At 32.2% G+C, this 26,372-nt stretch overlaps 1 protein-coding gene across 2 annotated transcripts; it reads right to left on the bottom strand.

Moving 5' to 3' along the window:
* Positions 1 to 114: 114 nt before the first annotated feature.
* On the bottom strand, positions 115 to 26,174 carry LOC111044577 (carboxypeptidase D). Of its 2 annotated transcripts, XM_022329759.2 has the most exons (10): positions 25,837 to 26,172; positions 18,742 to 18,971; positions 16,859 to 17,007; positions 15,938 to 16,092; positions 13,577 to 13,761; positions 11,028 to 11,159; positions 7,402 to 7,569; positions 6,283 to 6,401; positions 3,111 to 3,290; positions 115 to 560 (listed from the first exon to the last, which is right to left on the bottom strand). In XM_022329759.2, the coding sequence occupies exons 2-10, from the start codon at positions 18,941 to 18,943 to the stop codon at positions 129 to 131; spliced, it is 1,722 nt and encodes a 573-aa protein (XP_022185451.2). In that variant the 5' UTR covers positions 18,944 to 18,971; positions 25,837 to 26,172; the 3' UTR covers positions 115 to 128. The 2 variants fall into 2 exon arrangements, with proteins under 2 accessions (XP_022185451.2, XP_022185452.2); XM_022329760.2 differs by lacking the exon at positions 11,028 to 11,159 and having other exon boundaries at positions 25,837 to 26,174.
* Between the last annotated feature and the right edge of the window lie 198 nt (positions 26,175 to 26,372).

Here is a 26,372-nt window from a genome sequence, read left to right as displayed (position 1 = left end):
TAAGTCTCGTTAGTTTTAATGTGGTTCGTTCTGAGTTTGAACCACCAACAGCTGATTAAATTCAGTTGACTGTGCAAATAAACGGCCCTAAAACTATTAAATCAAACAACAAAATCTGAAAACATATTTTATTTGAAACTTCTAGCACTAAACTGTTCCGTACAAATGAGGGCGACAACGAGAATCAGAGCAATCAATCCGAACACAATCATAATGATGGCGTAGTTGTTAGTCAAAAGGTCCCAGTTCGTTTGTTGGGAGGTGCTTGCACCTGTGTTCAGTTCTTCGAATTGGCTAGACTCAGTTGTCTGCCCATCGGAATCGGCAGCCAAGTTTTCCGGTCGCCTGTTTTTCGCCGGCCAATTCAACAGTTCTACTCCGTTATCTTCATCAGCTGGAGGTTTGTAAGATGGAACTTTTTCGGTGTTTTCTTGTGGATCGCCCGTTTTGCTTTGTTTCATTGTAATGTCGAGCCAAATGTAGTTGGGACGGGAAATGTTCTGTACGTGTGGTACTACGAATGGATGTCGGTCGATTGTTTCGTAGCCGTCTGCGGTGATCTGAACAGGAAAATTGAAAATTCTATAATATAAACACAATAAGTAGTCATCACAATATTATTGTCTCAAATATATGGCTCATTTACTGTCAACTAACAGGTAAACCAAGCACCGCAAGTGTTTAATTAAAAGCTTGACAAAATTTTCAGTGTCTCCTGTTCTGGTTTTTTATTCCCAACTTTACTTGAGTTAAACCAGAGACAAGAAATATAGCTTAAATGCTTATGGTATATAACAGGCCAACAGAGCTTAGCAGGAGGTGTTTAGCTCTCTGACTACTTGGTACTCACTGCTTTCTATTCGGATTTCTCCGTTCCTCTTTACTCTCGTCAACACTTTATAATAATATAGTGGAGTACTAAACGAGGTATATAGTGATGGAAATCTTGTAGATTATATTAGGTTAATTATTTATGCAGAAATAAATTCTGACAATTTATTTGAAGAAATAAAAACACATAGATGTTGTCAGTTTTCTACACTTTAATTTGGTACACGACCATGGTTTCGTGACCACACAGGTCACATTTTCAAGTGTTTTTATTTCATCATGGAACGTTTCTACAACATCGACCACAACTCAGTTGAAGTTTTATTTGAAGAATTTTAAGAAATGGAAAGATGCTGTCAACAGTTTTCACATTGCGGTGTTCGTAAGGAACGTATGCTATTAAGCAGCTGATTAGGTGATGAGGTACTGGATTTGATTTGCTTGATTTCGGCAACCGACTAAAATTTATTGTAAACCGACTTTTGCACCCTACTGTATATTTCAATTGTAGTATTTCAGTGATAAAAGTACTATCAATAGCACCAAGAACCAATATCATTTTTCTCTCAACACATACTAGGCCTTTCAATAGTTGTTCACATTTATCAACACCTGTACTGAGACATACACATGCAACACAATCTTGTCCAACCTCTAATCTATATCTTTCTATTATTGAAACAGTGTATCCAGAACGATGAAAATCTCTAGTGAGAGACAATGCTTATGCTTATCCTTTATCTATGTTTAAACCTACTTCAATATCAGCAATTTTAATTAATTGGTTGATTAATTCATTTATTTGTTCAATTAGGCAATATTTTTATTCAACTATTCATCTTCGATATTTCAACATTAGATTCATTCCAACTTGCAAGTAACCCGTGCTCCGCAAGGGTCTAATTGAAAACTTGACGAACTGGACCCATTGAGATCTTGAATAATTGAAAATAGTCCTATCATAACCATCCTCGGTAAATTAAGAATCTATATGGAAAATTTCAAGTTGATCAATCCAGTAGTTCAGACGTGATGATGCGTCATTCGTTAATACTATCCCGTAAGTGTATAAGCCAGCTCTTTCCTTTATTATATAATTATCTATACTATAGGCTGGAGGAAAGGGGACTGAAGATCAGCCGATCAAAAACAGAGTACATGGTATTGGGAAACAATGATGGGCTACGCTTACAGCTTGAAGGAAACCAACACCAACCAGTTGCAAGTTTTAAGTACCTGGGTTCAAGTGTACAGAGAGATGGAGGGCTTGATGTAGAAATACAGCATAGAATAAATTGTGGATGGATGAACTGGAGAAAAATGAGTGGTGTTCTTTGCGAAAAGAGAGTGAATTGTCAAATGAAGGGAAAAGTGTATAGATCAGTTGTGAGGCCAGCTATGCTGTATGGAACAGAAACATGGCCCATTTCAAAGAAACAGGAACGAAAGATGGAAGTGACTGAGATGAGAATGTTAAGATGGATGTGTGGGGTTACAAGAAGAGATAAAATAAGAAATGAATTGATCAGAGACATTGTAAAAGTTGGACCACTGTGAAAGAAAATGCAGGAGACAAGGATGAGGTGGTTTGGGCATTTGCAGCGAGGGGAGGAGCATTATGCTGGACGAAGAGTGCAGGATTTGGGTTTGGATGGTGTGAGAGGACCAGGTAGACCTAGGATGAGGTGGGGAGATAGAATAGCGGCTGACTTGCGGGAGAGTGATTGGAGGAGAGAGGAAGCATTGGATAGGGCTTTGTGGAGAGGCAGACTAAGAGGAAGGAATGCCGACCCCATTTCAATGGGATAAGGCACAGCCAAAGAAGAAGAAGGCTAATAAAGTAAAGAACGGGCTTATACACGTACGGGATAGGAAAATTATGTTTGACGCATCATTACGTCTGAACTACTGGACTGATTACCTTGAGATTTTGCATACGGTATAGATTCTTAATTAACCGAGGATTGTTATAGGACTATTTCCAATTCTTCAAGATCTCTGCAGGTGCAGTTTGACAAGTTTTTAATTAGATCCTTGCGGAGCACGGGTTACCTGCTAGTAGATAATATTTTAATATCTTATCTACGATATTAAGCTTGATGGTTGATTCCCATCACACACCAGTGACGGTGAAAGTGAATGGTACACTGAGGATATCATTCTCATAACTTCAAATGGGATTATTCATACTCGCTAGGCCGTGCTCAGTGGAAAAATTCCAATCAGAGCTCATGGAAATTATAATATTTCCACTGTGCCAGTGGAAATAGAGCACTCACCCGTAGTGTATAAAGTCCTGCTCGAGTCAATACTTTCCAGAACTCGCCTCTTTTTGTGGTATTTGTAGGAAACTCACGACCTCTGACCACAACTTTCGCGAACTCTATTGGCTGGCCATCTTCGTTTCTCACCACACCTCTCACTCCTCTATGTGATTGTGCCATAAACTTCATTAGAGCCTGCAAAATAATTCAAAAATTAAAAACATTGTTCAATTATAAATGGCTCAGAGAAAGTGGCAAAGAAAAAATACCATGAAAAAGAATTACACCTCAGTAGAAAATGATCAGGCTTTTGAAAATATTATTATATTTTCGCCTATAAATCACATTATTATGGGATGATACACCAACAGACATAATAAACATCAATTTTTACATAAATTTTTCGTCCCAAACTTGAAGAGCTTCTCATCTAATTCACATAAACAGAGAAACCCATTCCATCATACAATAATAGAATAAACAACATGAAAGCCTTCAAACTATAATATTATGAATACGAAGCAAGGGCTACCTAACTTTTGGACAACATTAACATTTTATCGAAATTTTTGGAGAGAAATAGTACAAGTTCAGCCTAGTTTTTCCTCCAATGTCATAACTATGATTATAGTGTCATATATACAATAAATGAATACTGAATACTTTAGTAGAAATAAGATGGGATAAGTACCTTTTTAGAATCATCTTTGACTTCTTTCTACTAAACAATAAACCTAAAAATTCTAGAACTAAAACACACACTGGAGGCGTTGAATAAGTTAATTAACAACTTATAAAAATATTAAACCATCATCATCATCATCATTATGTGGCACTACAACCCGATAGTCGAGTTTTGGCCTGCTCTACAATCAGTGTCCACCTCTCTCTATCCAGTGCAGTCGTCTTCCATCGTCGTATTCCCAGCTCTCTCAAGTCCTTCTCCAGTTCATCCAGCCATCTCAGTTTAGGGCGTCCCACTTTCCCTTTTCCTTGAACTGTACAGTACAGTACATTCTTTGGTGCCCTTGCCGGATCCATTCTCTGGACATGTCCTGCCCATCTTATTCTATTCCCTTTAATTACACCAATAATGTCAGGTTCCCTGAAAATGGCATAGAGTTCCTGATTGTATCTCCTTCTATAAACATTTTCTCTAACAGGTCCCAGTATCCTACGTAGAATTTTTCTCTCAAATGAGGCTAAAACTCTGCAATCCTCTCTAGTGATCGTTCAGGTTTCGCTACCATACGTCAATACAGGTCGAATTGTTGTCTTATATATTTAAAATATAAAACCATTAATAATCTATTAGAACACTATGAAATTTGAGAGATTCATCCCATCCTAAATTCAAGGAAAAAGCTTTGACCTATTTGTCACATAAAGCATTTTATTCTGTCCGAGAGTTTCTTGATGACTATTGACAGCTTCTCTTCCTGATATCCAACCCATTAATACAAGGTAGTTAATTCAATGTTGATTGGATTCAACAAGTAGCCCTACCTAAGTTGTTAATTAACTTATTCAATTTCATTTTCAACGCAGCTCGGCAAAGTGTAAAACAGAATATACTATTCTCTGTGCGAATTCGTGATGGAAAAGTGTTCGTCAAACGTAAAGAGGGTGAACGACGTGGTTTCATTGCACGATGTGTAAGAGACGTTCAAAACGAAAATACTCAACTGTGAGCTAGTTCAAGGTGGCATGAGCGACCTTCAAGGCCGCCAGTGTGTGTTTTAGGTTTAGTTCTAGAATTTTTACTTTTATTTGTGATTAATTCATTCATTGACTGTAATTGATTATATTGATTCTAATTTTTTTATATTGACGAAGCAGAAATTCTCTACATGCTGTAAATCAATGGTCGCCAAACTTATGAGCCTGTGAGCTAGAATAGCATTTATAAATCTTCTAGTGAGCTACCAAGAAATATCAGACTGAAGAAAGTACGGTACGCAAAAAGAAATTTTCACACTTTTATTGCCTATTAAGATACATCTCTAGTGTTGAAATCTACTTTATCCCATAGAAAAAGTATAACAAAAGTTGAAATTTACATTTCAATGAGAGCAGTGGAACTCTTTTTGGTCATCAAGTATTTTCTTGATGTTTGGAGTGTACGTTGTAGCCGCCATTCTGATGCAGTTGTCCAAATGTTCATCAGTTAGTCTGTTCCTATATCGATTTTTTTATGAATTTCATACTTGAAAAATATGCTCCACACAAGTAAGTAGAGCTGAACATAGCTTTCAACCTCAATGCAACTTGAATAGTATTTGTATATTTCTCTTTGGGGACTTGAGGCCAATTATTTCCAGTTGTAGAAAGTGTCTGAGAGATTTTTTGAAAATCCACAAATTCCATTCCAACTGAAGCCTGATCTCCACCGAAATGTTTTACAACACAAGCTGCAAAATCTTCTGCATTGAGCTCTCCAAAGAGAGTTGATGAATTGTACCATAATAATGCTTTTGATATCTTGAAATCGTTGATCAGACTGTTGTCTCAAGTCTGGAAGAATTGTATTCTTGGTTATTGCTGCGGTGCTGTGGAGGATTTTTCTCGTGATTGATTTTCTTCAGACTGGGAGAGTGTTTGTATTCAAACAGGACGGCATTCTTTTGCACGAGCATTTCTGTGAGCTACCAAAAACTACCACACGAGCTACCGGTAGCTCGCGATCGACTGTTTGGCGACCACTGCTGTAAATGTTGTGTACGAATATGAAATTGCTAATAAAGAATTCGAATTTGAATCCTCACATGTAATTGAAATAATTTTCTCATTTTAGTATGAGATTCATCCCATTCTCAGGTGGAATCCAAATATAAAAAAATATTTTAGGATTTTTATTTCGGTTGATCTACAATAGTTTTAAAACTTTCGCATAATGTGAAACAATGTACTGGATAGTGGATTTTCTATGAGCAATTCTTTCAATGCCAGTTCGAATGCTATAAATATAATAGGATGTAGTAAATATAAATAGGATATGCAATAAATATAATAGGATAGAAATTCAATAAATATAATAGAAATGTAATAAATATGAAACATGAAATACATTGGTTTTCACCCATTCACGAATTCCAACTGAAGTTCAACTTCATTAGAACTTCTATTCAACTTTTTAACTTTCAACTGTTCAACTTTTTATAATTTCTATTCGGTAAGAAGCACTGACCTCCTTATTCTCATTCCATAGTATTTCCAACTGATCAGAAGGTGGATAGATACAGCAAGAAATTTTCAATGTCAACTCCATACAGCCATGGGCATGGTAGTTGTAATCGGCCATGGTTCCTTTAAATACAAAAATTCATTTATTCATTTCAATAGAGTCACAAATCATATAAAATGATGAAATGGAATAAGACAATAGGCTAAGCCCAATACGGTTTCTATTACAAATGTTGTCAAAATTTTAATGCTTCCAAACATTTACAAAAAAAAATAGTGTTATGGAATAAAAAACTATAATCATGTTGTAATTTCTACTTGATGTCATTAAAAATAAAGTAGGAAAAAAACATAATTTTTGTAGAGACTTGAAATGTTGTTAACATCAATATTCACTCTACAAATTTAATCATAATTATTGTGTTCTTATGTGTACCTTTTCAGAATCTTTATAAGTGCTCTTATGTATCTTTTTAGTTTGATGCTCTATTAGAATTAATGTATGTACAATAGTATCTTGTTCTGTGGATACGGATGAGGAAAAAGCTCTCCAAGTTTACTCACATCTGGAAAATGAATCGATTCATTAAGAAAACATAGATTGAGTAGAAAATAAAAAAATATTGTCTTCTTATTAATTTATTTCATCATGGAAAAAATCTACATCTCTGAATACAGAGCTCACATAATTCTATGTTTGAAATTTCATATTAGGAAGTGTCAGTTTCCAATAAATCATTAAAATTGATGCTAATAAATATGGTTTATTCAAATAAATAAAAAACAAGCAATCACAAACAGTTGTCCAATTACAAGCAATTATTGTCAAATCATTTAAAAAATCTTACTTATTCCACAAAAATATACAATGATGAATAATATGAAAGTATAAAATAAAGTGCTTGAGTTAGGTTTTAATATTATAATATACATTATATGGAATGAGCCTACATGCAGTGAGTATAGAATGTAATTACATTTTATCCTCACTGCCTACATGGCACTGTGGCCTGTGTGTAGACTCGAGAACAGACAATGTAAGCATGTAATTGTTACAAACAATGTAATTGTTTTTATTCTTCAAGAATATTTTTTTAAATAATTATTTTAATAAATTACGCACCAACCGAGTGTTGATCGGCTGCACCATTGATGACCCCTCCTTTTTGATTGAAGCAGGGTTCGTTAATTTTCGGATTTTCTTTCGCGTAAAGTTGTGCCAGTGCCTCAAAAACGTCATCGTCGGGTGTTGGGTTTCTCGTATTTTTTCTCTCTAATTGCCATTCGTTAACTGAAATTAAAAGAAAACACTATCAATCTAATATGAAATAATTGAGTTTATTAGTTCAAATATCATGCTTACAAAAACTTGAATTAAGTTATAGGAGCTTTAGACGAGTTGCGATCCGGTAACTGAGATCCAAGAAAGACGATCAATGTAATTCGAGTATGAAATAATTGAATGTATAAGTTCGAAAAAATGACTTTATTGGTTCTACGAAAACTTGGATTATCGGAGCTATGGACGAGTTGCCAATTGTTAACTGAAATTTAAAAAATTATCGATAATATCAGATATGAAATTGTTGAATGAAGAATAAAATAATTAAACATTCGTTCAAATAAAGCACAGGTACAGAAACTTGAATTAAAGGAGTTAGAGTTGAACATTTTAAAAGATATGGTAGTGAATGATTCAAATTGAAGTACATTTTATATTTTGAGCCCACAGCACTGTGAGAAACCCACACACTTCTTAAAGTCTACTACAGCTAAAAGATTCCGTAAATCTTGATATAGAAAAATTGAATACATCTTGTTCAAGGGTGTTTATAGAGCTGTGAGAAAAGACTAGCAATACCGTATAACAATTTTATTCTTTTATAGGACTTTTATTCATTCTTAGATGGGGAAATCCCAGTCTACATCTATGATTATACATGTTCAAATCAGGTTCTTTATTCACACATTCCTGTACAAGATGGTTGCATCATAATAGTGTACCGGTATGCTAATATATGGGAACATTTCAAAAAATTCAAAACATCCAGAAGTCTTCAAAAGGTATGAGATCTAAACTTCTTGAAAGATCCAAAGAATATTTTACATTTTCATCAGATTTTATTCCCCATGTTAAAGCCTACTTGATGGAAACACTTGGAGAAAAATATTGATAGGAATGTACAAAATGGATTTATCGACTTTTGGCTATATTTAAGACTAAGGCCCGGTTGCACAAAAGCCGGTTGAATTTTAACCATGATTAATTTCACGAGAACCAATCAGAGAAGGCCTTTTTGATAAGACGGCTTTTCTGATTGGTTCTTGTGTAATTAATCACGATTAGAATTTGACCGGCTTTTGTGCAACCGGCACTATGAGTCGGTTACTGAGCTCGGGATTTGGCTAAGTTCTAGACTTTAAACAGCTAGAGTCAGAAAATTGGCTTCCCGAAACGGGGCGTAGTCGCAGTCATTGTCATAGTCACGTTTGAATTAAATTTCGAAAACTAGAAAATTGAACACTAAATAAAATAAAGAGAAAATAGTGTAAAGTTGCAGGTATTTTTAATTATTTAAGAATGTTTAATTTCGTCAAGGAAAAACGTTTTCAATTATAGAAATGAGAAAATAAAAACTGCGACTACTGTTATAAAAGCTGCGACTACCTCCCGTTTTGGAAAGCCAATTTTCAGACTCCAGCTGTTTAAAGTCTAGAACTCAGCTAAATCCCGAGCTCGGAAACCGGCCCTAAAGGTTCACATCAAATCTATAAACCTAGAACTCTAGCAATACGGTACCGTACCTTAAAACCTAGATCACCTAAAAATTTAGAAATGAAACATAATTTATTCATGGGGCTTTATGAAATAGATATAATTTTCAATAACATACCAATTTTTAAGGTTTTTTAATCATAATAATAAATTGATTATGTTTAATCAATAATCTCCAACACTGGAACCATGAAAGATTCGAAAGAACATTTCAAAAAAATTCAAAATATCCAGAAGTCTTCAAAAGGTACGAGATCTAAACTTCTTGAAAGATCCAAATAATATTTTACATTTTCATCGGATTTCATTCCACATGATAAAGCCTACTTGATTAAAATTGGAGCGAAATATTGATAGGATTGTAGTCCTATAGATTTATCGACTTTTGGCTATATTTAAAACTTGAGGTTCACATTAAATCTATAAACCTAAAACTCCAGCAATACGGTACCGTACCTTAAAACCTAGTTCACCTAATAATTTAGCAATAAAACATAATTTATTCATGGGGTTTTATAAAATGGATATGATTTTTAATAACATACCAATTTTTAAGGTTTGTTTTATCATAATAGATTGAAGTTATGTTTAATCAATAATCTCCAACACTGTAAGTATGAAAGATTCGATTAAAATGTTCCTTCTCCTTGAAGCAGTGACGTCATCTTGAATTACTTCAGTATTGACAAATATTTAACTAAAAGAACTCCAACATAATAAATTAGAAAGTGCCACCGCCACCACAATAACACTCTTCACCGTTAGTTACTAGTCACGTTAATAGAAAAATGTGTAGCCTTATCCTTCAATGATTTATAATCAAGTTGAAATGGAAAAGATGTTGTCAGTTCCTCAGCATGTAATTTTATATTTTTTATTTCAACCAAATATGGAGAAATTCCAGAACATATCATTCATTTATACAATAAGTACATTATCAAAATGATAGGGAGAGGGAAAATAAGGTAACCTTGTGCTATTCCTCTCCCAAATTCAGATAACGTAACACATAGTCCGAAATAGGTCAAGTCTTCTAGTTCTTCAATTCACAAAATTTTCAATCCTCAAGTATTTTCACAAAGTAGATTTTCAAATTTAGATGCTTCAAAACTAAACATAGAAGAGATATTTTACATAGAATAGGAAATATTCACATATTAAAAATATAATTTTAAAGAATTACCGAGAAACAAACTTAATTCTATAAGCTAGTTTAAAATTCGTAAACTAATCCTTCTATTATTTATAATCAATAATTGAAATGGAAAAGATGTTTTCAGTTCCCCAACATGTATTTTTATAATTCTCATATCACCTTAATATGGAGAAATTCCACAAAATATATTATTTTTAAATGTGTAGCAGCCCACTCCTTCTATTATTTATGATCAATAATTGACATGGAAAAGATGTTCCCCAACATGTAACTTTACATTTGCCACTCCATCTTAATCTGGATATTTCCATAAAATATGTGCCTAGTGAGGTCCACGTTATAATAGTAGTGGCGAAAGATAGGAGAACAACCTTGCCGATCCTCACTGTCTTGTCAATGCCTTCTAAAGACGGTAGCTGATACAGGTTTATTAATGTAATATTAATTGTTCATTCTCGTTTAAAATAATAAATTATATTTTATTAAGCAAGGAATTATATTTTTCAATAATTTCATAATTAATATGGAATATTTTGTTAATTAATTATTGATTTTACATTGTTAAAAGCCGATCTGGCAACTGCGCAAAGCGAGAAAGAGATAGCGCTATCCGCTTTGTTGAATGATAGACAAGGATAGCAATACCATTACTAATCAAACACTGCCATTATAACGTGGACCTCACTATAGTGTGAATATTACTACCGTAGTTAGTGCTTTCGCTTAGAATAGCTTTCAAATAACGCCTTGGAAAGTTATTGTTTAGTGCAACCACAACCGACCATGAGTGAATTGACAACTTTTTTCTAGTTCTTACAGAAATGAGCAACCTCTTTTGCTGTTTTATGCCTTTCGCGAGGAATGTGGTTGATTCTATGCATTCTGCTGGTATTATGATTGGATCCGCTCCGAGGAATCGTCGAATTCAGGATGTGTGACCACAAATGGGCTGTTGATAGAAGTATCACAAATCATCTATTATATTTGAAAAAAGTCCATAAATTGAATTATTTGGTTTTGTATAGCCTATACCCACCAAGATGAGATGTTCAACATCTCTGTTGATGCATTCTATATGTATTTTGGTGAACAAATCGAAATACAGAGTGACACAGAATAATGGGAACTTTTAAAAACGCCATAAAACATTAGTGGGAAGATAAAAATGATTTTATTTAAATTAACGTAAAGTTGAAGACTTACCATTAGTGGGAAGGATAAAAATGATTTTATTCAAATTAACATAAAGTTGAAGACTTACCATTTGAGAATTATTAATAACATCTATCATTTTTTGACAATTACTTCTTCAAGATGGCTTCCTCCTGCACGAATACTTTCTTGAAATCTGTTTCGAGATTCCTGAACTATTGCTACATCATTGCAGCTGGAATATTGTTAATTTCATTTCAAATTGTCTATTATGATTATGAGCTTTGGCCGCCTCCACTACAGCTCTCCACGCTTCTCTGTCCTCTGTTAATTGTCTCCATCCTCAATATCCCATTTTTTGGAGATCGTCTCTCACTTCATCTTCCCAACTTATTCTCGGCCTTCCTATCTTTCTTCTTGGATGTAGCCTTTCCGTGAATATTATTTTAGGCATTCTGTTTTCGTTCATTCTACAAATATGTCGAAACCATCTAAGCCGCTGTGCCTTTATAAATTTTACAATATTTCGGCCTTTTATCAATGCCTCGAGCTCTGAATTAGTTCTTCTCCTCCATTCCTCTCCTTCTTTAACTGGCCTTAAATCTTTCTTAGGATTTTCCTTTCAAAAACGCCTAAATGGTTTTTGTCTTCTTTTGTTAACATCCAAGATTCACAGTCGTACGTTTTTTACAACAGGTCGAATCAGGCTCTCATATATTTTAAGTTTCGTGTTTCTACATATGAGCCTGTTCTTCAAAAGTTTTATGTTACTGAAGTATGCTCTATTTCCAGCCAATACTCTTTGCTTTATGCTGTAACCCATCTTGTTCTCGTTATTCAGTTCAACCCCCAAGTAGCTAAAGTTCCTTACAACTTGAAATATCTTATTTCCAATTCGACGGTTTTGTGGAACTCTTTTTGCTTGACTCCTTGATATTTTCATATACCTCGTTTTACTTTCATTCACTACCAAAGCCAATCTTATTCACCTCTCTTTCTAGCAACAGATACGTTTCCTGCAGGACATCTTTCCTTCTTGCAATTATTGCTACATCGTCCGCATATGCACATACCTGATACATTCGGTGGGAAATATTTCCCCTATCTAATCCTTCAATAGCTCTATACAATGCAATATTGAATAGAATTGCAGATAGTCCATCGCCTTGTTTGACACCTGTGTTAAATTCAAAAGTGCTTCTATTACCAATTTCGACCATTGCTGCAGTCCTACTCATTGTCATTTTTTACTAGACTAATGAGCGTTTTGGTAAGGCTGTTATGATTCAACCAAGGTTATTGGTCAAGTTTTGGAAACGTTTGATTTGAGATAGCTCCACAAACAGAAAATCGCAGGTGGACAGATCATGGGACCAGGAAACGCAGATTTTGCAGCGATCAATGAGGAATCGTCAACACAGATTTCAAGAGTGTATTCGTTCGGGAGGAAGCCATCTTAAAGAAGTAATTATCAAAAAGTGATAGATGTTATTAATAATTCAAACTTGAACTTTACATTAGTTTGAATAAAATACATTTTTGCCCCTTCCACTTCCCACTAATATTCTATGGCGTCTTTAAAAGTTCCAGTTATTCTGTGTCCCTCTGTATATTATATATCGGTTGGCTTTTCATATCATTATTAACTTACAAATTATTTTCCAGCACCATATTTGAGAATAGGCGTCATCTATTTATTTTATTTATACTCATTGGGAAATACGTATGTATTATTCATATAAATGTTGTCTATAAATTGCACTACATTTGGAAAGTGTATTTCCCATTTCTATCATAATCTAGTGAATCAAATAAAACTAAATTGAACAAATTCAAATTAATTAATCAAACTCATCATCATAGTTGTCAGTTTGAGTTTTTACATTTGAATTCAGCTTCTATTAAATATAAGTAGGTAACGCGTGCTCCGCAAGGGTCTGTAAAACTTGACAAACTGAAATCTTGAAGAATTTGAATTATGCCTATTACTTCTCTCGGTAAATTAAGAATCTATATTTAAAATTAAAATTAATCAGTTGAGTAGTTGAGACGTGATGATGCGTCACTCGTGTATTTCATATCCCGTACATGTATAAGTCAGTTCTTTTCTATTTATATTATTTCATAGATAACATATAACGAGCTATAGTTATATGAATAATTATTATATTGATCACAAGTATTTATGTTTTTATTCAGTTTTTTTGTACTCACATGATTCTAGAGAGTTGAAGGGATAAGTGATTTTTAGAGCACCATCCTGAAGACTGCCAGACAGCACAAAGTTGTTGGTGTACATCCATTGTTTCAAAGCCTCGGTTTCTGGCTCATCTCGGAATTGATTTTTCCGAAAATAGTCCGGGAAATTCTTGTTGAGGTCCACTCCAATTCCATTTCCACTGTTCCAGAATATGGTTTTAGTAAACAATCAATGACACAACATGAGATAAATGAAACGATTATGAAAACACATTGAAATTGTCAACCATTTTTCAATATGGAAAAGTACGTACTACAACATCATACACAACACAACTGTGGTGTTGAAATTGCTATTATTTTAATATATTGGGCCGTATTCATAAAAATGAAGGATATCCTTCCAAGTAAATGGTAGGAGTATAAGGTTATCATTGTGGAGCAAAAGCTAGTAGTCACAAAGTAGAAGGAATTTCTCTTCTTCTCTGTGGTATAGTATAAGCATTTCCTTTTTTCCGTGTTCATAATGTTCACCACTTATACTTGGAGGATATCCTTCTAGCAAAAAATAAAAGGTTGGCTTTTACTTTCCTCCATATCTTGCAGTCATGCCAACTAACGTCTACTCTAGTGAACATTTCTTTAGCATTACAAGTGGCTTAAACAAACATTCATAGTAGATCATTTCAAATTAGGTGAGAGATAAATCCATGGAACTATATGGATAAATACTCCTTGTTGATTGTATTGTTAATTGAATAAAACAAGAATTTCCCAAATATATCAATTTTTGAGAAAATTTTCCAATTTACTAAAAATGACCAAAAATAACTTTTATTTCTGGTAAATTGAGTGACATTGATATTTAATTGAAAATTAATTGATATTTTAAGAACATTTTTGCTCTATTTAATCATCAATATCACAAATTTTCCCATAATTTTTGAATGATATGCTTTTTATGTGGAGTAAATGGTCAAGCTCATGAATACCCATTTTACTTTTTCTCGAGTATACCGTAATAAGGATAATCTTCTGGTTGTTGAAGGTTATATCGGTGAAGAAATAAAGTATTACGATTATTTGAACATTATTACTGATTTTATTTTTACTTTAAAGTCAAACCAATACATTGAACTCAAACGTTTTACTTAAGGCATGTTACACACACTTCACAGAGACAGAGTACAGTACAGAGTAGTTTTTTGGCGCGCAGCTCAGTCACCAGTGCCTTGCCAATCACACATATTATTATTTAGTCTATTTCATTGTCAATCAACACTGGTCTCTAGAAGTACAAGGTTTTGCTCGAAGCTATTATAAATACAAGTAGAAGTATTTCCTTCAGTCTATTTCTCAGATTTCACAAGCAGAAGCATATCTTTTTTTCTATGTGTATGGCCCATTATGTGCATATGCACTAGACCAACAAAAAATTAGAAACATTCGAAAATAGTCAATGACTTCTTTGGCCTATGTGGCCGGAAGACAAAAACTGACCTTTAAATTCAGAATTTGATATCCGCTCATCACCTAATTCACAATAAAACATTTGAATATGTTATTTTCAATAAGCATAGTTTTTTGTGAATATTGTAATGTTAATAAGGGAAGTTCTCCAAGAACGTTTACTATGCAGGGATGATGATAATGAGAATAATAAGCTAAAAGTCTAGTCTTTATTTGCTTCATTGTAAGATTCACGTAAAACTATCAGTATTTCTCATTCATCATCATCATTGCTTTTCATTCAACGATTCAATAACAATCAATTTATCAAGAACTCTTGTCAAGAATTTAGTCAGCACTGTAAGTTTTATTTATGATTATTTGGTTGCAGAAGATGTAGCGTTGTTGTATGATTTGAATTTTTGTACCCTGTTATCATAAATAATAAAAAACAATTTGATTTGATTTAATTTTTTGTCAAAAAAAGGTTGACGTGATTAATTTGCGTTAATATTTGTTAATATTTTTCAATTTATTAATGCATTTTCAAGTCTAATAATAGTTTATTTCATCGTTCTGATCAACCGAGATACAAAATTTTAGTATAATGTATATTTGGAATGTACATTTTTGTGATCTTTATAAAAGTGCTTTCATAACCTCATTTGGACTATTTTTATCAAAATTAGGGAGAGGAACAGTTTTGGGTTTATCCTGTTGATTCTCTCCCAATCAATAATTTGATGTTGTGATTAAGGAATGTAATAAATGTAATGTAAATGTAATTTTAATTCATTATGGAGAAATACCTACTGCGACATCTCTCACAAAATACAACTAATGAATGCTGTCGATGGTTGCATCAAAAAATGTATTTACATCCACAAAGAATTTCTATGAATATTCGATTGTTCTGAAAATATTTACCTTCCTACGTATGTATCGTGCCGGCAGTCATCAAGTTCCTCCTTTTCTTCGGCGATTTCAAATCCATCCGGGTTGAGGCATGGAAGCAGTGAAATCCTTGTATTGTCCATCAGCCATTTCACCTCACTATCGGTTGTATAGTTTTCCAATAGGTGCTGCACAAATTAATCAGTGGATTGAATGTGAATCAAGTGAAGTTTTTTTAGTTTTCTGATGGGCAACGATTTTTACTTTGTATTTTGTGAAATATATACTGTAATAATGAAATAATTATTCTATAAAATAGATCATTAGGTGTGCTACTTCACTCCCATAAGAACAAGCTCAATCTTGGGAAAAGAGCCAGCCGAACTTCGGCAATCTAATAGCAAATATAGTGAGGTCCACGTTATAGTGGCAGTGAAGGAAGATAGGATAACAGCGTTGCCGATTCTCTGCCTTGCCACTGCCTTCTATAGGGGATAGCTGATACCGGTATTATCTGATGTAATTTTATCTTTCCATTCTTGTTTAAAATAATCTATATTTTCGTCAAGAAAGAATATCTTTCAATGTTTTTACAATCCTTTTTCTCAATTGGGATTGAATACTATTATTAATTATTATTTTCCTACACTTTCAAAAATTAATCTGATAACGTTGCGGAGCTAGAAGAGGATAGTGCTACATGATTTCTCGAATGATAGACAAGGATAACAACGCCAATGTAAATCAAATACTATCATTATAACGTGGATCACACTATAGGAAGATGATACAAGGATGATAGACAAGGATAACAACACCAATGTTAATCAAATACTGTCATTATAACGTGGACCACAGTAAAGATATTATTATTGTAGTGTAGCGATTGATGATAATTTTTACCTCTATTTCTCTCATTTTTCAATATTTTATTTGTAGTTAGTGCTCGCTCACCTTTGCTAGCCGCAAAATCATTTCTCGGCCGACTGGTTCGTTGCCATGAATATTGCCGATCAGTTTAACATGAGGCACTCCGAGAACGCCATTGGCTGAATTCAACTCCGCCAGGTTTCCATTCAACTCGAGCACCCAAAGGTCCGTGTCTGAAGCGAGACAGAAATAAAAGTACAGACGAAGAGGGAAAGTATGGTTGAGGGGGAAAAAGTGATCAGGGGTAGAAAGAGAGAGTAGGAGAATAACACAGGAGTTAGGAGAAGAAAGTAGGAGAAGGAAGTGGTGGAAGAATGAAGAAGAATATTAATGAAGAAGAAGAGTGGAAATCAAGCAGGATTATTTGACCGAACATAGTGAGGTATATGATTTAACTCGGATTTTCTTTTGTCTGTCTGTATGTAACGCGATTACGGCCAAACACGTAGATAGAATTCGATGAGATTTGATAGGAATATTCCTTTTCCAACTGCGCGTCGATGTATACACAATGTTTTCTTTTTGAAATTTTGCATTTTAAGGACAATATGAAAAGAAAAGGAATTTTTCCATACTCTGATATACTATATATATAATCTAGTTTGAAGATAGGATTAATCAGACTATAGAATTATTCATAACAATCAGCTGACAAGTGGATTATTCATTGCATGCATTACACAGATGTCTGGCCGTGTCTGTTTCTATAAGGTAGGGTTTCAATATTTTTTATGATGCGTGCCCATCAGTATCAATATTCTCACATTTGAAAAACAAATTTAATAGCTGATTGAAAATAAAATAAAAAATCATTAAATGAAAAAATGATATTATTCTTGATTGAAAAAAATAATTTTAAAATAGTTGAGAAATATTTTATTTAGATGGAAAGATTATCACGGAACTGGATAACTTATCATATGGGATACAAATTTAAACGTGAACTGAGTTTATCAACATAAGTGAGTTTTTGATCTTGGAGAAAACAAATAACAGTTTTCAAGAGTAAATTATGATCCAACTGTGAATTATTGTGATTCAACTGAATCAACTAGAACAGGTGACATCAGATACTTGTGGATGAGAAAACTGCGTGAGGTCTACTGTTCACAGAACTACTGGTAGATTAGATTAAAGTTATCCATTTATATAATTATGTTACAAATATTTACTGGCTAAAATGTATGAATTTCATGGCTACGTTATTTTATCTATGAAATAGAATTATGGTATTCTTTTTTTAAATTTACTGCCTAATACACTACCTAATTTACATTAAATGACAGTATTGTTAATTATTCAAGGTATTTTACAAAGTATGAAAAATTAATTGATGAGAATAAAGATTGAGGGATTCACTATTGACTTCAAACAGCCAGAAATTTCCTATGAATATCACCAACATTTCCCATTCACACGATGCTGACAGTCTATGGTGAAGCTCACTATAGTGAGGTCCACGTTATAATGACAGTGGAGAAAGATAGGAGAACAGTGTTGTCGATTTCCGTCAAGAAAAAAATATTTCTCAATGTCATTAAATGATATTATTATTTATTTATTAGATGATAAAATCTCATGATCAACGGCTCCAGCTACGGTATCTATATAGATAGAATGGGTAGGTAGGCATAGGTACTCCAAAAAGAAGTAGGTAATATTTATTTATTTATTTATTCATTCATATGCAAATACAATTCAGGTAAAAACAACAGGCATTTGCCCAAAACTGTTTCAAACCTTAATTTGGAATCCACCGTCTAAAGGTTACTACTTACATAACTTAAATGATAATTCGTACACAAATTTGAGTCCAAAAAAATGTGTCTACTACAATTTTGAATTTATCAGATTGATCAATTTCCAAATACAAATATATTGTATCATTTGATGATGCTTCAACTCACCTCTCCTTGAAGTTCCTATAGAATAGAGTCTGGCCTTATCTGGATGCTCATTGGCTAACGAATGTAAAGTGACGTCAAGATGCGATTTATTGTGATAGAGGGACACGAATTCAACGCTATTAACTTGGCTGTTGACTGTACTAATAATGAACACTAGTAACAAAAGGCAGATGACAGCCAAATTCCCGTTGAAATCCAGCATTCTGATTGGCTATTGTAGCATTTTCCTCCTGAAACAGGAGCGTGCATAAATGAAAGATGTGAAGAACATGATATTGAAGTAAATATGAGTATTTTTCGTAAAAAAGCGTTGTGAAAACAGATAGCCTGATATTAAAAATTCAAGATTGATCAATCAAGAGTAATGAAAAATCAAAGAAATAGTAAGGTATTAAATTTCCTTACTGTGAAAAAGTGCAAGATTATTATTAAAATTAAGAATTGTATAGGGTTAACCAGCCCACGATGGGACACTTCAATTTGTGGGTAATTAGTGAGTGTTAGGCTGGCAAGAACTGCGTTGTTTTATCAGCTGTTCATAGCCTTATTTACAGACATAATAATTTCAGCTGTAGCACCAGTCATTATAAATAAAAAATTGAAAACACATTTTTGTAACCTCAAAGTTTTTTTTTGGAAGAGGGAAATTTTATTTTTTACTCTAAAAATCCACCATTCAAGGAAAGTCTCACATCGAATATGCCTTCTGTATTATTTTATGAATATTTTGACACATAAAAGATTATTGTACTCTTCTTATTTATAATCCAGTTATTCTGTCTAAAACAAAGCCATGACCATCTGCCCACCTTGGGACAGCCCACATTGAGACACTTCAATCATATATGATTTATGCTTCTATTATAATAATGAGCACTGCTTCTGAATCTTAGTTTACTCAAGACTACATATCAATGATATAAATTATGAATAAATATGATAGGCTATTATGATTATAGCATGTAATGTTGCTTCAGAGGCATCGATTCAAACACACTTTGACATTTTCAAATTTTCAAAAATTTTCAAATAATGTATTTATACTATTAATATTTATAATAAAATGTAGACTCAAATGTGTTTTTAATAAATATTAACAAAAATAATTGATTGCTTATTTTTAATTCAATGCTCCAACCTGGGCAAGGGATGTCTCATCGTGGGCCGATCTTAAGCCCAGGTTGGGACACTCCCAAAAAAATTGTTTTTTGCATTTTTGCCCAAGTTATAGCTGTTTGAATTTTGGTGTCCCAACGTGGGCTGGTTTACCCTAGAGTTCGGTATCAATACTAGAAGAGATGTCGGGTTTTGACTTTTTAATTTGATTAATGCTAATTAGTGAAATAAACTACTTTGTGTTTAATTATAATGATTACCTCAAACATAACAAGCTTTGTGAGAATTTATTAAAAAAGTGTTGAATGATATTATACGTCGGCCTATAATATACTCTGGTACTATAGAGTGAATTTGATATCAGCTTTTGGTCTTTTTCTGGTAGGGAGTCCCCATTACAGTAGGCTATTGTTCCACCTAGTCTGCTAATATAACATTTGAGCTGTGTCTCACGACAGATCTATATACTTTCGCCGGGGCCGACAATATAGCGTGTCCATCCGATAACATAGGGTGGAGGGACCTGGATAAAAACTTTAAAAAAATATTAAATAAATAAAATAATGATTGAACGAAATTTGAAAAAGTGGGGAAATGTGATAATTGAATATGGTTTAAGATAGAAAACATACAAAATTAACGAAAATACACTATGGTTTATCGTTATTATCATTTTCAACGCTTATGATTTTCAATGTTTGAAGAAAAATGTATACTTGAAGTATGATTATATGATAATTTTGACAATGTGATGTATTTTTGTGAAGATGTATGAGAAAGGACGGTATCTTCGAATGTCAGTCTCTGGAGAATACACAAGTAGTCTTACCTTTTACGGTGGTAGGTACAAATAATTTGTGTATTAGGGTCAAGGTAGCTCAAGAGTTTAACATATGTTACACTCTGCGTTAAGTTTACTTTGATAATTCTAGCGATTATATTCTCTTTAAGCATAGCATGAAGCTCTCTCTTACACCATATAATTCAAATCATCATATTCAATGAACAATCTATTTACTCCATCCTGAAATTTATTTGGGCGGTTTCCAATCGACTTATGAAATCAATAATATTATAGTTAATATGCACTCGTTTCAGTAAGAGCACTCGTGTGGTAAATTGTATAAACAAAAGGAGAAGACTCATACTTATGTTATGCATTTCATCTATATCAACAGTTTACTATATTTAATGTAACAGGTATGGAATCAGAAATTTTGTTACTTTGTGGAAGTAAACATCATCTCAATCAATCATTTCAATTAGTAAAATGCATCACAAAATCTAAAAAGTATTTAGAACTACCATATTCAAGTACCTATCTCAATAAATATCAGTTCATCTATCCAAAAAATGCTAATAATCTCCAAAAAATATGAAAAAATTCATTGCAATTAACTAATGGGATTGCATTTAAAAAAAATTAAATAATCTGTATGATGTGTTTATATTGTAGAACCTGTTGAAATAATTAGGCTGTATCAAATGCTAATAATGTACACAAAATATATAGCAATATTGTGTAAAGATTATTAGAATTTAATATAGCCTAATTATTTCAACAGGTTCTACATTATAAACAATCACAATCTACTGATTACCGTTTTTTGAATGTTCAATTCCATTAGTTATTTTGTGTGGTATAAAAAGGTAAACATTTTTATAATGTACATCAATTGTTATAATTGATATAACAATTTGATTTTATAGAATTTAAAAAAGACTTTCAATAAAAACACTTCACTTATATGGGCTACTTTTGTACAAATTAATAAAAACAATATAAAAACTTGTAGTACCCTTTATTATTAAAAACTTTAAAATATTTTAAAGTTTTTAATAATAAAGGGTACTACAATTTTTTATATTGTTTTTATTAATGATTTATAATTTATGCAAATAACCTTCACACTATCCCTTACCCACCCTCTCCATCATAATTCCTTAATAAATTGGAATTGCACTTGGAAAACAATTAAATAAAATGTACTCAGAAGAAGTATAAAGAGCTTACCTTAAGTTCTCTTGATGACTACACCACAATACAGAATAAGCTTTTCCCAGAGTAGGACTAAGTCCTTGCAATAGATCGGTGCTTAATGCAAATTTAAGTAGGAACTTGATTGGTTCACTGTACAACTCATGCGGGCTTTACCTTCATTGAGATTGCCCTCGGAGAAAACTAGCATTGTTCTATTTTAAAACTGAATTTGAAATTAGTGGAAGCCTAATCCTTTACTGATGAAGGATTGCATTACTTTATTCATGCAGATTATTACAATATAAACAGGTTTTTACGCAGATATATAGAAGCAGAAGAAAAATTATACACAGTTAGATAGAAGAGGGAGATATCTCATGCATATCTTGTCTAAAAACAGTTTTCTCTATGTAGGTATTGAAACTGATAATGTTTTGCTTAGAATTGGAAGGGTGACATTACAGTATGTTTCTAGATCGAACAGAGATTTTCCATATTTGAAAGTATTTTCCAAGAGTGTGTTGAGACTGATATTGTTTTGTTTGTATTCCTATTTTATAACTTGATGGGCAATTTAAGCGGACGGAAACCTCATGCCTTTACATGACACGATGATGTGTTTTTGATGTCCCATTCCTAAAGCGAATATTTTGTTTGAAATCGAAGCGTCAACTTTAAACTATAAGAATAATGGTTGTGAACACATGCATGATATCTCTATCACCGGATATTCTGGAGGGCGCTTTGCAAAAAAAAAAAAAATATTATCGGGATAGCTGAGAAACTATTTTGTGATTTGTGATAAATTTATTTTTCTTCCATCAATATTATCAAATTTTATAAACATTGAGACTATATTTATACTATTCTTTCATCAATATTTTGGTTTATCATTTCCTCAAAATCCAACAATAGTGCTTCGATTTGTGAAAAGTAGTTAAGAGTTTGTAACAAAATTATTTGAAATATTCACAAACAACTCTACTATATTTATAATATTTTGGTTTATCATCTCCTCAAAATCCAAGAGAATATTGCTTTATTGATGTGTAAAAAATAGTTGAGAGTTTGTAACAAAATATTCACTAACATCTTTAAATTATTTTCCTAGAAGTGATGAGAGTGAATTTCTTCCAATATTGGTAAAATATCAATTTGCTACTTCCTGGTGAAAACTTTGATGTCAAACTCTGCATAGTCCTAAAACCTTAATCAGTTTTGAATGTTTTTCTGTCCATATTATACTGTGTTATCTAAAATATTTCCTTAATTAGGATAGAATCCTCCACTTGTCGATTGATTCCTAAACCAGCAACCAGTGAATGAGAAAAAATATATATCTGGAGAAACTTGGAAAAAATATTTGTGGTTTAGGAAAACAAAACTATTGATAGGACTTTTGTTATTATTCAGGCTGTTAATGTGTGTTAATGCTTCTTATCTAAAGTGGGAAAGAGAGAAACAATCTAGATGCTGGAATGAAAACAATATGGGAGAACGGAAACCCAAAACCAAAAACTGACAAGCTGTTGTTATCAACTTCCCTTTTCGTGATAGCTGTAAAATTGATTACACTAAATGCTAGTTAAGGATGAAAACTATGTTTGAATTGTATATTTCATAGAAATTAGAACTCTTCAATGTTTGTTTCCATTATAAACTGCTTGATAATAATCACTTTCGTACAACTAAATTACGACATAGCAGTCAGATATTGAATGTGGAATAATTCTGTTTGGTTTATGTGTAAACTTTCTATTAGGTACCGTATTTTATTGATCATTTCTGGTGTTGTTTTTTTTTGTAGTAGTTTCATACCTGACTGCTATGTAGTAATTTAGTTGTTCAAAAAGAAAATAAAATGCACCTAGTTCACTGATAAATACTAAACTTATATATTCTCAGCTGGAGGAAGAATAATTATTTGATTTATAAATGTGATTTGACATTCAGGCAATCAAAACTTCTTCAAATAGAGAAATTATTAAGGTAATCATAAATGATGGATGAAACTAGATTCCTTGTTGGATGATATTTTTTTCCTCTTCTTCAAATCTTCTTAATGAAATCTGGAGAATATTATTCGATTATATCTATCTTTCTTCACCTTTGTATGTATTTTATAGTAAACATTCTTGATGAGTTGTACACCTACAATCTGAAGCATCATGAGCACTTGAACTTTAACTACTTTGTTAAATTATTAATTAATGTGATGGTTTTTCGATCCATTCCGAACTGCGATGTATTAATACACTTTTTTGATGTATTTTACATGACGTGCATATCGTGTGTATACATGGCTCTAATGTAAACATTAAAATACTCTTTCAATGTATTTTCAGTCGTGTAAAATACATAAAAAAGTGTGTTATAAATTAATACTATTGATCATATCTTATCAAATGAATTGAAATTCCATTCTAAAAACGATCAGACTATTATGATCACGGTAAGGTATGTGAATAGGCTATTCCTCACATATGGTACATCACATCCAGTCCCCTTATTCTGTGATTCTTCTCATATATGTGAATTGTAATTTTTCCCCAAAAAAGAATGTGATTGCCGTACAAGAAAGAGTGGAATGAATAGATTTTAGAGAGAATCAATATTGTAGAAGAGAGAAGATAAATTATTGTGAATGGAAAACTACGAAGTTAAGACATCATTTTAGAAACAAAGGAGTAATAAAGTGTTCGCACTTAGCTATGAGCAACTTTGGTAGACAATAGAAACTCTCTTCATCATTTACGAATTTCTTTTAAACGAAACAAACATTTGAATAGCTCAAACTATTATTCAGGATAAAAAACGGCATTTCATATTGAAGATGTTTTCTTTTGTCTCTTGCATTGGGAACAGAAGTGTAATATGGAGTTGTGTAGCCTACCGTAGTATGATTTCCAATGTGTAAATCAAATATCATTCTGTATATTAAATTTTCCCCCCTCCTAATTCAACCAATAATTTTCATTCTATAGGTATTCTTTCTCAAGTTTCTCATGTGTCAAAATATAAATTTTGGAAAAAATCTTTCATACACAAATATTATTTTTAAATTCAGTTGATAAGAAATAAATTCATAAAAATGTATATTATTGAAAAGCCTTTTGTGATTTTTTTAGTATTAATAATAATAATAAATTCAATAGACTAAAAATCATTCATAAAAACCAGAAATCAATGGAAATTCATTATTTTTATGAGACTTGAAACCTTATATCAAATGAGATTTGGGAGATTTGAGATGCTTTAATCTGATAGATACCTTTTGTGAAAATACAACCAAACAGTTGAAAATTCATTGTTAAAAACATAATTATATAATATAAAAACACTTCACTTAAATGGGCTTCTTTTATAAATTAATAAAACAATATTGAAACTTGATGTAAGTTACCCCTTGACTAATTTCTACCGTAGGTCATTATCAAGTTGAAATGTGGAAAATAAATAAACAAGTTGATACTATTTAAATAATCCTTTTTTTGATAAAATTTAAATTAATTATATTCAACTTCAACCAAAAAAATAATGAATAAGAAATAAATTAATCATAAGAAAATAAGCATAAATGTTCTTATTATATAGTATCACTTGTTTATTTATTTTCCACATTTCAACTTGAAAATGACCTAAGTTATGGTTGAAACTAGTCGTTGTAATATTTTAAATAATAAAGGGTAGCCTACATCATGTTTCAATATTGTTTTATTAATATATAATATGATATACAATTTTATTTATTGCCACAAGAAAATATCAATCAGTGATAAACGATGAAGTAGTAGCTTCACTGTTTATTTCAATCGATAAAACATATTTACCAAGACTTATTAGCTTTTGGTATATATGGTATATAGAGGTGGATGATTGATAAGAAATCTAGCTATTAATAAGTGGTTCATTCACAACAGTTATTTTGAAAATATGAAAAATACTAATACATATAAATATAATAGTCTAGTAAGAAACCATAAGACTGTGTTTTTTACCTTATCAGGATGAAGGAAATCGAAAAATAATTGTATTGTTAGTCCAACTATAGATATCCAGCACTTTCCAGAACTAGGTACCAATTTGAAAAAATCCAATTCCAAGGACTCAAACTTAATTAAAACCAACTTTTGTTCAATTTCAATCATTAAAATAAAGTCTAGCACTTTCTTAATTAAATAACAAAATTCTAAAAACTATTAGGTACATAAATTTAAAAAAGTATTCTCATTGAATAAATTCTCACTTCATATTACAGTAAAAAATTGACTACTTTAGCGCAACTTGATATTAGCGCTACATTGACGATCCTTTCATTATGGAAACTGATAAGAAAATGATGACTTTTCTGGTGTTGCGTTGCAAATTCTAATCTGTATCAAGATACGAGTCAGGATTGGCCGCTTGCATTTTCATATCTTGAAAGATACGGAAATCATTCCGTTTCTCTTTCAAAGATACACATTGGAAGTTTTGTATCATGTGTGGTGAATATTATTTTGAATGTCTATTGAATAGTTTTATATATATATAT

Source organism: Nilaparvata lugens, chromosome 10, assembly GCF_014356525.2.
Source record: "Nilaparvata lugens isolate BPH chromosome 10, ASM1435652v1, whole genome shotgun sequence".
Classification (NCBI taxonomy): Eukaryota; Metazoa; Arthropoda; class Insecta; order Hemiptera; family Delphacidae; genus Nilaparvata; species Nilaparvata lugens.
This window is presented reverse-complemented; position numbering and strand designations above follow the sequence as displayed.